Source organism: Lethenteron reissneri, unplaced genomic scaffold (assembly GCF_015708825.2).
Source record: "Lethenteron reissneri isolate LAM-NWPU_2019-01 unplaced genomic scaffold, ASM1570882v1 scaffold_1640, whole genome shotgun sequence".
NCBI lineage: Eukaryota > Metazoa > Chordata > Hyperoartia > Petromyzontiformes > Petromyzontidae > Lethenteron > Lethenteron reissneri.
This window is the reverse complement of record NW_026891378.1, coordinates 1,357,215-1,371,494: the sequence shown is the minus strand read 5'-3', so window position 1 is coordinate 1,371,494 and position 14,280 is coordinate 1,357,215. Positions and strand designations below refer to the sequence as shown.

Below are 14,280 nucleotides of genomic sequence, written 5' to 3'. Positions count from 1 at the left end.
AAGAATATGAATCCTTGCAGTCACGAAAGCTTCAAATCTAGGACCTTTCCATTCCCTTCTGCCATACAGGATCCACTGTCTGCCTCTCTAACACATTCCTGCGGAGGGAGCTGGTAGGAACACGTTGGGTTGCTCGGTCAATGGCCTGCAGGGTCAACGGCGGCGTGGTGTATTCCGCAAATATGGCCGACTGTGAGGGCGGGCACAAGCCGGCGTGAGTAGGTTAAACGTTGAGTTTTATAAGGGCATCACGGGGTGACCAGCCCCTCCCCACCCAGCCCCACCCCTCCCACCCCCCACCCAGCCCCACCCTCCCCACACAGCCCCTCCCCACCCTCCCCACCCAGCTCCTCCCCACCCTTCCCTCCCCACCCAGCCCCACCCTTCCCACCCAGCCCCTCCTGCACGACGGACACAATAATCCCCTGTGGGCTGGTGTAACTAGGAGGTTCCTACCAGTATAAACGATGGTATATCATTAACCACTTGGGTATCTGTGTGGTGAGTCTATGGGTCTCGGCGTGACGAGTCTATGGGTCTCTGTGTGACAAGTCTATGGGTCTCTATGCCGTGAGTATATGTCTATTTGTGTGGTGAGTCTATGGGTCTCTTTGTGATGAGTCTATGGGTCTCTGTGTGATGAGTCTATGTGGTCTATGTGTGTTTAGTCTATGGGTGTCTGTGTGATGAGTATATGTCTGTGTAGTGAGTCTATGGGTCTCTGTGTGACGAGTCCATGGGTCTCTGTGTGATGAGTCTATGGGTCTCTGTGTGGTGAGTCTATGGGTCTCTGTAGGTCTCTATGAGTCTCTGTAGGTCTCTATGGGTCTCTGTGTGGTGAGTCTGTGCGTCTCTATGTGGTGAGTCTATGGGTCTCTGTGTGACGAGTCCATGGGTCTCTGTGTGATGAGTCTATCGGTATCTATGTGATGAGTCTATGGGTCTCTGCATGATGAGTCTATGGGTATCTGCGTGATGAGTCTATGGGTCTCTGTGTGACGAGTCTACTTGTCTCTATGTATGTACATACGCACGTTGAACTCCTTTAGCAGCGTAACGCAACAATCTAGATTCTAGACGATGTAAACGTTGCACAACTCCACCGGTAAAAGCGTCGAGAGACAACCGAGTGGAAGGGCAAAAGCGATTGGACAGAACCCAGTCACGTGGGAGGAGGGGGAGGGGTGCGGCTGTGACGTCACGAGCTACACCAGAGCCCTGCTGACCACGACGCTGGAGGCCACGCCCATCAGGGCCAGGGTCACGTGAGCTGCGCCCAGCGGTCGAGGGGCGGCGTTGACGTTGCAACCGTCACTCTGGCAGCACGTGGTGGTCAGCGTGGCTCCTTTGTAGCTGAAGTCGAATACTGTGATGGTGTCGCAATAGGCCTTGGCGAGGCAACTCTTGAGGAGGACGTAGGCTGGGTGGAAGAGAAAGCACGCGGGTCTCATTGCAAGTAAAAAGTATATAATTAAGTGAGCTCATCGTATGTGGTGAACTTTTTTCGTGCCGTACGTAGCCAACCGTGCTAATCTGTGGGTGTCTTTAGGTCTGATAATTGTTTTTTTTACCCTTCTATCTGGCAACAAAACTGACACCTTTTTTCTTACAAGGAGTCGTGTTTGCATAGACCACAATACGTGCAGTCTTAATGGGGTCATCTGGTCCAACACCATGTGAGACGAGCCTCTAAGGAAAGCTGTCTCGGGTGTGGACCAATCAACTTCAAGGACAGTGCATATGTTATCAGAGTTATGTCTTTTGTTTGCATTATGGCTGCAGGTATTATGGTCTATGCAAACATGACTCCTTGTAAAAAAGGTGTCAGTTTTGGTGCCAGTTAGAAGGGTAAAAAAACAATTATCATATTTTTTATTGGCAAATGAGGTTCCAATGGTGTCTTTAGGTCTGGTATGGGTGTTTGTGGGACTCTGTGTATGTATGTGTGTGTATGTTGAACTTCTTTCGCACCATACATAGCCAACCGTGCTAATCTGTGGGTGTCTATAGGTCTGTTATGGGTGTTTGTGGGATTCTGTGTATGTGTAGTGACATGGGAGGGGAGGGGCTGCTGGGGGGCTCTGGGTTCCCAGGCGGCCCAGACGCTTAAGCCCCTTGGCGCCACCAACGGGGGGGGGGGGGGGGGCTGTGTGTGCTCTGTGGGATATCTGGGGGCGCACACGGCCCCACCCCTCGTTGGGGACTAGGCATAAAAGGGCAGCTCCCTGGACGATCGGGGCCAGTTGTAGCTCAAGACCCAAGACCCAAGACCAGCCATGTGAGGACCCTGGGACGCTGTGAGAGCGAGTGGTGGGACTCTGGAACTTCCGGCTCTACGACCTTGTGAGGGCGAGTTCCAGAGCGTAGCCAGAGTAGAGTATCTAGGCTGTGTACCTAGGGTGTGTACCTAGGCTGTAACAGAGTATCAGGACTGTTGGAGTGTTGGACTGTTGGAGTGTTGGACTGTTGGAGTGTTGGACTGTTGGAGTGGTGTTGGATTGTAATAAAGAAGTTACCTCTACAAGTGTCTCCGGAACCCGTTACATATGTATGTGTGTGTATGTTGAACTTCTTTCGTGCCGTATGTAGCCATCCGTGGTAATCTGTGGGTCTCTGTAGATCTCCATGGGTGTGTGTGGGTCTCTGTATATGTTTGTGTATGTTTGTTGAACTTCTTTCGCACCATACATAGCCCACCGCGCTAATTGCAGGTTCGCGGGGAAGGAAAACAAACTAAAACACAAAAAGCAGTTTTAAGAAACGAGGATGTCAATTGAGATGATGTTTTAAAAGTGTAAATCTCTCGCAGCGCATCCGAAAGCTCCGTGCGATGATGCAGTGGCCACCTTTGTTCGACAGCCAGTCAAAAAGCCCCTACCACAAACGGTGGCTGATATCATCAACATCATCATCGCGTGAAAATGTAAAGCAGCAGCAGAATACTCCGAACGCCGTGACGTCAATTCAAAAATGTGGAGGGGGAAAACCGGAGGACCCCAGAGAAATTTCAACACATTGGAGAAGAGACACCAATTGGGATGCAGAAACCTATAAACTCATCACGTAAATAAACCATAGACTCATCAGACACAGAGACCCCAAGACTCTTCACATACAGAGACCCATAGACTCACACACATAGACCCATAGAAGCATCACACACATAGACCCATAGGCTCACCATATAGAGAACTCACAGAATCACCACACAGAAACCCATTGACTCAACACACAGAGACCCCATAGATTCATCACCGCAGAAAGACCCATACACTCATCACACACAAAGACCCATAGACTCCGCACACAGATACCCTTATAGACTCTTTACAAACAGAAACCCAACGTCTCATCACACACAGAGGCCCATAGACTCACCAGTCAGAGACTCATTGACTCAACACACAAAGACCCGATAGACGCACTACACAGAGACCCATATAATCACCACACAGAGACCCATAGACTCACCAATCAGAAACTCATTGACTCAACACACAAAGACCCGATAGACTCATCACACAGAGACCCATTGACTCATCACACAGAGACCCATAGACTCACCACACAGAGACCCATAGACTCACCACACAGAGACCCATTGACTCAACACATAGACCCATAGACGCACTACACAGAGACCAATAAGCTCACCACACAGAGACCCACAGACTCACCACACAGAGACCCATAGACTCATCACAAACAGAGGCCCCTAGAATCATCACACACACACACATAGACCCACAGAAGCATCACACACATAGACCCATAGACTCATCACGACACAGACACCCACAGACTCATCACACAGAGACCCATTGACTCAACACACAGAGACCCCATAGACTCATCACCGCAGAAAGACCCATATTCTCACCACACAGAGACCCTTAGACTCATCACCACACAGATACCCCATTAACCCATCACACACATAGACCCATAGACTCATCATCACACAGACACCTACAGACTCATCACACAGACACCCATAGACTCATCACACACAGACACCCATATACTCATCACACAGACACCCATAGACTCATCATCACACAGACACCCATAGACTCATCATCACACAGACACCCATAGACTCATCATCACACAGACACCTACAGACTCATCACACAGACACCCATAGACTCATCACACACAGACACCCATAGACTCATCACCACACAGAGACCCATAGACTCAGAACAAAGTGAGTACAGACGCGCGTCTTGCGAGTGCATCATGAGCCTGGGAGTCACTGCTGAACGCAAGGGGCCCACCCCCATCCCGAGCTTTGCGAGAATAAGCGACGCACTTACAGGAGCCCTTGTATACTAGAATTGTCGCGCAGGTATCCAGCGAAACGTCGGAACACGTGACGAGGCCGCCCGCGTTGCACGCAGTATTGTTGATGGTCGGGCTGCACGAGTAGCATTTGAGGCTGTGCCCTGTACATCCACAAAATCAAGACAGAAGAATAACACCGATCATCATCATCGTCATCACGGCAGACGATCATCACCATCATTATCATCACACCAGACGCTCACCGTCATCATCAAGGCAAATCATCATCATCACAGCAGACGATCATCATCATCATCACGGCAGACGATCATCACCATCATTAAGGCAAATCATCATCATCATCACAGCAGACGATCATCATCATCACGGAAGACGATCATCATCATCATCATCACGGCAGACGATCACCATCATCATCAAGGCAAATCATCATCACAGCAGACGATCATCATCATCACGGCAGACGATCATCATCATCATCATCACGGCAGACGATCATCACCATCATCATCATAGCAGACGATCACCGTCATCATCAAGGCAAATCATCATCATCACAGCAGACGATCATCATCATCATCACGGCAGACGATCATCATCATCACGGCAGACGATCATCACCATCATCATCATAGCAGACGATCACCATCATCATCAAGGCAAATCATCATCACAGCAGACGATCATCATCATCATCATAGCAGACGATCACCATCATCATGGCAAACTAAACACCCCAAAACATGTAAAACGTCGAATAGCTGTGCCGCTATTGCAAATACTGCGGTAACATTGATGTCAATTATACGCGTTAGATTTACGATGTTGTTGTAACTGGTTGTGGATATTTATTTGGTGCTTTCTACGTCTGATACAATGACAAGTCCGGTCATGTACACCAGCAGGCATCGTCAGGGTCCGGGATCGAACCCACGACCTCCTGTATACCAGGCGAGGTAGTTAATATCTCCACAGGGAGAGAGACACGCAGAATCCAAATATACAACAACCCAGGCAGGTGCTTGGTTTTGGTGGGGCTGATGGTAAGGCCCCACCTCTTAGTGGCACGCTCCAGTCTCAGCAGCAGCGTCTCTAACTCCTCTTCTGAATGAGCAGCTATTACCAAATCATCGGCATACATAACGTGGTTGACCAATAGGGAGCCATCCCTTGATCGCACCCGGGCGTCGATCAGCCTCCCATTATATCTGTACCAAATGGAGATTCCCCCGGTACAGCTATTGAAGGCTTCACGAACTACGCGGTCACACAGATATTAAATAATCGAACCCACGACCTCCTGTGTACCAGGCGAGGTAGTTAACATCTCCACAGGGTGAGAGACACGCAGAATCCAAATATACAACAGCAGGCATCGTCAGAGTCCAGAATCGAACCCACGACCTCCTGTATACCAGGCGAGGTAGTTAACATCTCTATATATCGCAGTATCGGCGTTGCTTTGGTGTTGTTGCGTGCGTGATAATTATTTTATAATGTTTTATTTTATTATTTTATTATTTCCATTCTACATGACTTTACCAAGAAGAGGAAGAATAAAAATTAACCCGTAAAAACAAAGTTATTCACTCTAAATCCTTTACATGCGTGGCGGCTAGAGTCCTCTCGTCTTCCGGCTTGAGATGGCTGCCACCTATGGGTCAGATGATTGCCCGCCACCATTAAGCAATTGGTAATTAAATATAAAAAAATTTGCATAAAAAGTGTAAAAGTTTTGAAAAAAAATTTCAGGAAAATTAATTGTCTCGCACAACGAGTCTGTGTGCAAAATGTCAGCTCGATTGGATCACGGGAAGTGGGTTAAAAAACGACCGAAATATTTGCACAGTCGTAAGCGCGCAAGCAAGCAAGTGAACTTAATATAAAGGATTTAAAAAAAACAAACAACTCTTTACGCAGAAGTTGTCTCACCTCCGCTCACGAACATCAACGCCACGAGGAGCAGACCCGGCAGGTAGCAAGTCATGGTTAGAATCGTGGAGCCGGGCGTTGATGTGGCGCGTTTGGGATGGAAAGTCGGCGAGTTGAGAGAGACAGAGACAAGAGTCAGAGACAAGAGTCAGAGACAAGAGTCAGAGAGAGAGAGAGACAGAGAGAGACAGAGATAGATATTTCTGGAGCAGTGACTGAGTCTCCGTTGTGAACTGGGATCGGGGTAGACACTCCTACAAACATGTTTGCATATCACCGATAACCAGTTGGAGGTGGTATACAAAATATACTTATCGGAGCTGGTTGCTCAATATCAGCCCCCTCGATCCGGCCGAACAAAAGCTGTTTAGGCATGCGGTGGCTGGGCATGCAGGCTACATGGCCCAGCCAACGCAGCCTTGCCTGCTGGAGGAGCTCACCGATGGGACTTTGCCCAGATCTTTCGAGGATTTGTGAGCTCCTCACACAATCCAGCCTGCTGGTTAAACCCAGGATTGATCGTAGGCAGGCCAGCCGAAATGTTTCTAACCGGCGAAGATGCTCCATTAGGGGGGGGTCCACGTTTCGCAAGCGTAGAGAAGGGAGGGAATGACCGTGGCCGAGAAGACCTGAAGCTTCGTGCGGAGCGACAGACCAGGTAGCTTACACACAGCGTTACGCAACCGATGAAAAGATATTGCCGCTCGACTGATTCTGAGTGAAATCTCTGCTGTCAAACTGGAGCCGGTCATGACCACACTGCCCAGGTATGGGAAACTCTCAACTCTCGCCACAACTGCCCCACACTCCTGGACATACACACACTTGTACAAACACAGGAACCGGCATATACCCACACACACCTGTATATACACACACACCTGCATGTAGACACCTGTAAATACACACCTGTACATACACATACCTGTACATATCCACATACCAGCATACACACAAACCTGCATACACACACTCCCGCTTGTTTGTATACACATACCCTTACATAAACACACACCTTTACATACACACACCTTTAAATACACATACCTACATATACACACACCTGAATGTACACACACTCACACCTGCATGTACACACACCTGCATATAAACTTTAATCTGCATGTAAACACACACCTGTACATACACACACACCTGTACATATACAAACATAAAGGCAAATACAAAGATCCCCCATTTAGCCTTGACAGACTCAAGGGGCAAGTGATGTTAGCGAGGACCTATGAAGGCCGGAACGGCGCGCGAGGGGGTTGGTGTCCAACATCACACCCGACCGCCTTTGTCTCCCCAGTATCGATGTTTATACATCGCTACTGGTCCTCATTTGAGGCTGAGTCGACCTAGGGGAGGCCCAATACCGGTTTAGATAATTGTCGCGTGTGTTGGCCGTGAGAGGGAATCCAACTCGGGACGCCTGGCAGTGTAGTGCTAACTATTGCTCAAACGCTACACACACACAGACCCATAGACTCACCACACAGACACCCATAATATCTCCACAGAGAGAGAGAGACACAGACTACAAATATACAGCAGACGTTAGCGTCCGGCATCGAATCCACAACCTCCTGCATACCAGGCGAGGTAGCTAACATCTCCACAGGGAGCATAATGCAAATGTACAGCAGGAATCTGTCAGGGTCCGGGATCGAATCCACAACCTCCTGCATACGATGCGAGGTAGCTAACATCTCCACAGGGAGCATAATGCAAATGTACAGCAGGAATCTGTCAGGGTCCGGGATCGAATACACAACCTCCTGCATACTAGGCGAGGTAGCTAACATCTCCACAGGGAGCATAATGCAAATGTACAGCAGGAATCTGTCAGGGTCCGGCATCGAATCCACAACCTCCTGCATACCAGGCGAGGTAGCTAACATCTCCACAGGGAGAATAATGCAAATGTACAGCAGGAATCTGTCAGGGTCCGGGATCGAATCCACAACCTCCTGCATACCAGGCGAGGTAGCTAACATCTCCACAGGGAGAATAATGCAAATGTACAGCAGGAATCTGTCAGGGTCCGGGATCGAATCCACAACCTCCTGCATACCAGGCGAGGTAGCTAACATCTCCACAGGGAGAATAATGCAAATGTACAGCAGGAATCTGTCAGGGTCCGGGATGGAACCCTGCCTACTGCGAGTCCTGAGACTCCGTGATGAGTACCATCAACAATCGAGCTGTGGATAGACCACGGCTAATTTAAAGTTCTCTTCCCACCAAACTCCCTCTTAGGTTCTAGATTTGAAGCTTTCGTTACTGCAAGGATTCATATTATTGGGTCTTTTCGGTAAAGTCACGTAGGTAAAAAAATGTAAATTAATAAAAGTAAAATAAAATAATATATTTTGCTTAAATAAAATTTTTTTAAAATTAATAAAAGTTTATTAAAATAATATTTTAATTTTATTAATTGAAATTAAACTTTTTTTACCTACGTGACTTTACCGAAAAAACCCAAGAATATCCCTCTTAGGTGCCCTGTTGGGGCTAACGCCCCCCTCCTCCTCCTCCACCCCTTCTCGTCGGGCTAACACCTATCGAATGATCGGCCTCCCTGCAACAGCGTCCCCTCGTGTGCCGTCCGGCCTTCATTGGGTGGTGCTACTCGCTAACAGCACTTGCCCCGATAGTCTGTTACAGGCTACACGGAGGGTATTTGATTTTTGGTAAGTTTACCGGTCTCTAAATATGTGTGTGTGTGTATGTCGCACTTCTTTCGCACCACTATACGTAGCCAACCGTTTGCCAAACCGTTGCGAATCGGAGGTGCGGGGGTGAGACAGGACACCAAGCTGAACACGCAAACGTCGTGATTTTTTAAAAACACATTGTCCTACGGAGGGAGCTGGTAGGAACACGTTGGGTTACTCGGTCAATGGCCTGCAGGGTTAACGGCGGAGTGGTGTATTCCGCAAATATGCCCGACTGTGAGGGCGGGCACAAGCCGGCGTGAGTAGGTTAAACGTGAGATTTGTAAGGGCAACACGGGATGACCAGCCCCTCCCCACCCAGCCCCACCCCTCCCACTTCCCACCCAGCCCCACCCTCCCCAACCCACCACCCAGCCCCTCCCCACCCTCCCCTCCCCACCCAGCTCCACCCCTCCCACTCCCCACCCAGCCCCACCCTCCCCACCCACCACCCAGCCCTTCCCCACCCTCCCCTCCCCACCCAGCCCCACCCCTCCCCCTCCCCACCCAGCCCCACCCTCCCCAACCCACCACCCAGTCCCTCCCCACCCTCCCCTCCCCACCCAGCCCCACCCCTCCCACTCCTCACCCAGCCCCACCCTCCCCACCCACCACCCAGCCCTTCCCCACCCTCTCCTCCCCACCCAGCCCCACCCCTCTCATTTTTGGATGCACGACGGACAGACCGACACAATGATCCCCTGTGGGCTGGTGGAACCAGGTAGTTCCTACCAGTATAATCTTTCTATCCACGCGACTTTTACCGAAAGACCCAAGGAGTGTGAACTCCTGCAGTCACGAAAGCTTGAAGTCAAGACAACAGACGTTTTTTTAAAGAACAGCTTCAGAGAGAATGTTAACATTCGACACCGATGCATCCAGCATCATCGGGCAATTCGCCAGAATGGTGAGGCTCTGCTCTTGCTGTCGCGTCGGATGCACAACCAACACGGCGATGAAACCCAATATGTACACCTTCACCCACGTGTAATAACAGCCATGGAGGGCTCACGTGGGTATTGGCTTGCCGGTCCCGCTTTGTAGCCAATAAGGGATGAGCCAGGGAGCATGGCCTCGGCGTGATCACGGCATGTCAGCAGGGGTGATTGACCTGGCCAATCGGGGCCTCAGCTAACGGGGAGCCGGATCAGAGGCTTGGTCCCGGGATTGACAGGGAACCATCGGGAACGGTCAACGCTGTCTACGGAGGATTGGTTGGGGGGTACCACGTGACGAAGGGATTAAGAGAGAGAGAGAGGGAGCAGTCGTGAGCAGACTTGGGAACGAGAAGAGCGGGAGTCACGCGCGTACGGGGGCTCTGGGTGCCACGTGCGCGGTGGGGACTTGGCGGGAAGTCTGCCCTTTCTCCGTTGTCTGCCAGCAACGGGGAGTGTGTGTGTGAAGTGTAACTGTGGAAGTTGAAAATAAAAAGGACTGATTTCGGAAGCCGTCTCAAGAAGGTTTATTACACACACACAACACGGATGGCAGGGTTCCCCGACCCCCAGCTACCGTTCCATCCCCCAGGTGGTGATAGAGCGAGGACAGAAGAACTGCCTAGCGCTCACGCACTCACACACCCCAATGCGGACGTCTTCCGACATCCCGGGACGAGACGTCATGAGTCAGAGCCAACCCACGTCCTGGGGCGAAGAAGTCGCGCTTTAGAGACACCCCCAGGATCTGCATTTTAGTTAAAGAAAATAGTTCGGCGTGAAAATTGGGGTGGAAATGGCGGCCGCAGGCGCAAACCGTATCCCCGCGGTTTCCCGCGCTCACACAAAATGGCTGCCGCACGCGCGAACCGCATCCGCTTCACACAAAATGGCGGCCGCACACGCGAACCGCATCCACTTCACACAAAATGGCTGCCGCACGCGCGAACCGCATCCGCTTCGTATAAAATGGCGGCCACATCCGCGAATCGCATCCCCGTGGTTTCCCACGCTTCGCACAAAATGGCCACCGCTCGCGCGAACTGCATCCGCTTCGCACAAAATGGCGGCCGCATGCGCAATTTCCCGCGCTCGCACAACTTAGCAGCCCTCCCTTGCGTTGGCCGTATCGGGGGAATTTTAACCCATTCGCTCTCCAAGACTCGCATCGCAGCATATAGCTGTACCGACCGAGCTGAAAAGACCCATCGCTCACTCACTGCACAACATGCACCCTAACAACTGAGGGATATAGTCCCAACGTAACCGGACAACTACACCTGAACACTACGAATCTCCAGCCCAAAGTTTCAACGCGCCTCGGAGTGTCTTGATCTCCTGGTCGTCAGGGCGAGCCTACAGCTCCAGACGCACCACGGAGGGTCTCAAGCTCCGGGCCGTCAGGTCAAGCTGTCAGCCGTAAGATGACGGGACCACAACGCTCTTGTTAGACACTCACTGGGCCATCCTGGTTAGGATCTGCGCCCCAAGATAGGCGACAGCCAGCACCACAGTTCCAAATCACTGGCCTCATGTCACCATCGCAATTTAAATGCTCCATACCAATGACGGCAGAACCATAAACCAAGACAGTCATCCCTCACACAATCGCAATTTCACACCATCACAACACATACAATTTGAATTAGGATCCCCCACTGAATTTATTCAATGCCGAACAGGTACGCACAATTTGTGACGATCCCGAATGCCCAATGGTCACAACGATACACCTCACATCCCGTATCCGTACACATCATCTCCGAGACTCGCATTGCAGCATGCAGCTGTACCAACCGAGTTGAGAGAGCAACGCAAATTGGCGGCAATTAACAGAAACGCACCCCCGATCCATGTAGAACACGAGGAAATTCCCGCACAAAAGACATCATCTGTGCAACAACGGACAGGAGCCAACCAGTGAGTTCAAAACACACCGAACCTGTCATTTCAAAATCCCCTTCAACATTAACCATGGGACTCAGGGCATTCGAATTTTAAGAGTAAAATAATTAGACACAAAACCGAAGAATCGCCGAATTGAGTAATACAGTACATGCAGTATATGGCGTCCGCATATAGCCAACCATCTCGAGAAATGCTCCAACAACCAAAAAAATGTCACAACGCGAATCATTAACACGGCAACCCATGGGATATTAGGGATATTAACGGAGCTCGGGACACCCACATAACCGAATTAATCATGAACTGGCCCCTCAAGATAACGATCATGACGCCATAATTTAAACAACAATGTCACACGAGGACACCCGACACGAACGCCACGGCCAGACGCAACTTATAGAAAGCAAATTGACGCCCCGCAGCCAGGCAAGAAAATAAATAAGTCCTCTGGCTTGAGATGGCTGCCACCTATGGGGCAGATGATTGCATTGCACCATTAAGCAATTGGTAATTAAATATAATATTTTTGTCCTAAAAAGTGTACAATTTTGGAAAAAAAAATTTCACGAATCTGTGTAGAAAATGTCAGCTCGATTGGATCACGGGAAGTGGGTTAAAACAACGACCGAAAGATTTGCACGGTCGTAAGCAAGCAAGCAAGCAAGCGAACTTAATATAAAGAATTTAAAAAAATAACACCAACGCCCAACCCGGGCGCACGCAAGATGGCTGAAGTGTTAACAGGGGCCGGTGTGTGTCGTGTCACGCCTCGCCTGGCAAGCTGGGAAGAGCGGAGGGCGGCAAGGTGGAGCACTGGGACGCCCCGAAGAATCTTGCGCGGTGAACACGGCCTCTTCTTGCGAACCACGGCTGCCAAAAGCACTCAAGCACGCGGTGGGGCAGCCATTTTGGCGGCTGGCCAGAATGTTGTTCCCGCCAAAACGCCGTTCCCGCCATTTCAAAGACTGACCGGGACGCTGTTCTCGCCAAAAACGCCATTCCCACCGACATCAACGCGTACGGAGGGAGAATTCCACACGTTCGGGTGATGCCCCCGTCTTCTGCTCGAGTGCGAGCGGCGGCTGTGGTTCGCAAGAAGAGGCCGTGTTCACCAAGCAAGATTGTTCGGGGCGTCCCAGTGCTCCAGCTTGCCGCCCTCCGCTCTTCACAGCTTGCCAGGCGAGGCGTGACACGACACACACCAGCCCCTGTTAACACTTCATCCATCTTGCGTGCGCCGGGTTGGGGGTTCGTGTTTATTTTTTTAATTTTCTCGCCGGGTTGCGTGGCGTCAATTTGCTTTCTATAAGTTGCGTCTGGCCGTGGCGTTCGTGACTGGTGTCCTCGCGTAACATTGTTGTTTTTAATTACGGCATCGGGATTGTTATCTTGAGGGGCCCATTTCATTATTAATTCGGTTATGTGGGTGTCCCGAGCTCCGTTAATATCCCGTGGGTTTGCCGTGTTAATGATTCGCGTTGTGACATTTTTTTGGCTGCTGTTACGGAGTTAAGCTTGTTCACGATGTACGGAATGATGAACAGGCTGTACAGAGCATTTCTCGAGATGATTGGCTATATGCGGACTGCATATACTGCATGTACTGTATTGCTCAATTCGGCAATTCTTCGGTTTTTGTGTCTAGTTATTTTGCTCTTAAAATTCGAATGCCCTGAGTCCCATGGTTAATGTTGAAGGGGATTTTGAAATTACAGGTTCGGTGTGTTTCCAACTCACTGGTTGGTCCTGATAATTGGTTCTTTACCCTTCTATCTGGCAACAAAAACTGACACCTTTTTGCAAGGAGTCATGTTTTGCATAGACCGCCAATACCTGCAGTCATAATACAAACAAAAGAACATAACTCTGATGATGTGCACTGTCCTTGTGCACATTATCAGAGTTATGTTCTTTTTGTTTGTATTATGACTGCAGGTATTGCGGTCTATGCAAACATGACTCCTTGCAAAAAGGTGTCAATTTTGTTGCCAGATAGAGGGTAAAGAACCAATTATCATATTTTTACTGGCAAATGAGGTCCCCATAGTGTGGTTGGTTCCTGTCGGTTGTTGCACAGATGATTTCTTTTTGTGCGGGTATTTCCCTCGTGTTCTACATGGATCGGGGGTGCGTTTCTGTTAATTTCCGCCAAATTGCGTTGCTCTCTCAACTCGGTTGGTACAGCTGCATGCTGCAATGCGAGTCTCGGAGATGAGTGTACGGATACGGGTTGTGAGGTGTATTGTTGTGACCATTGGTGTTCGGGATCGTCACAAATTGTGCGTACCTGTTCGGCATTGAATAAATTCAGTGGGGGATCCTAATTCAAATTGTATGTGTTGTGATGGTGTGAAATTGCGATTGTGTGGGGGATGACTGCCTTGGTTTGTGGTTCTGCCGTCATTGGTATGGAGCATTTAAATTGCGATGGTAACATGAGGCCCAGTGATTTGGAACTGTGGTGCTGGCTGTCGCCT

The 14,280-nt window shown here is 50.0% G+C and overlaps 1 protein-coding gene across 1 annotated transcript; it reads right to left on the bottom strand.

The window, feature by feature from the left end:
• Positions 1-697: 697 nt before the first annotated feature.
• LOC133339105 (CD59 glycoprotein-like) lies at positions 698-6,295 on the bottom strand. Its single transcript, XM_061547225.1, has 3 exons — positions 6,241-6,295; positions 4,320-4,448; positions 698-1,420 (listed from the first exon to the last, which is right to left on the bottom strand). The coding sequence occupies exons 1-3, from the start codon at positions 6,293-6,295 to the stop codon at positions 1,206-1,208; spliced, it is 399 nt and encodes a 132-aa protein (XP_061403209.1). The 3' UTR covers positions 698-1,205.
• Between the last annotated feature and the right edge of the window lie 7,985 nt (positions 6,296-14,280).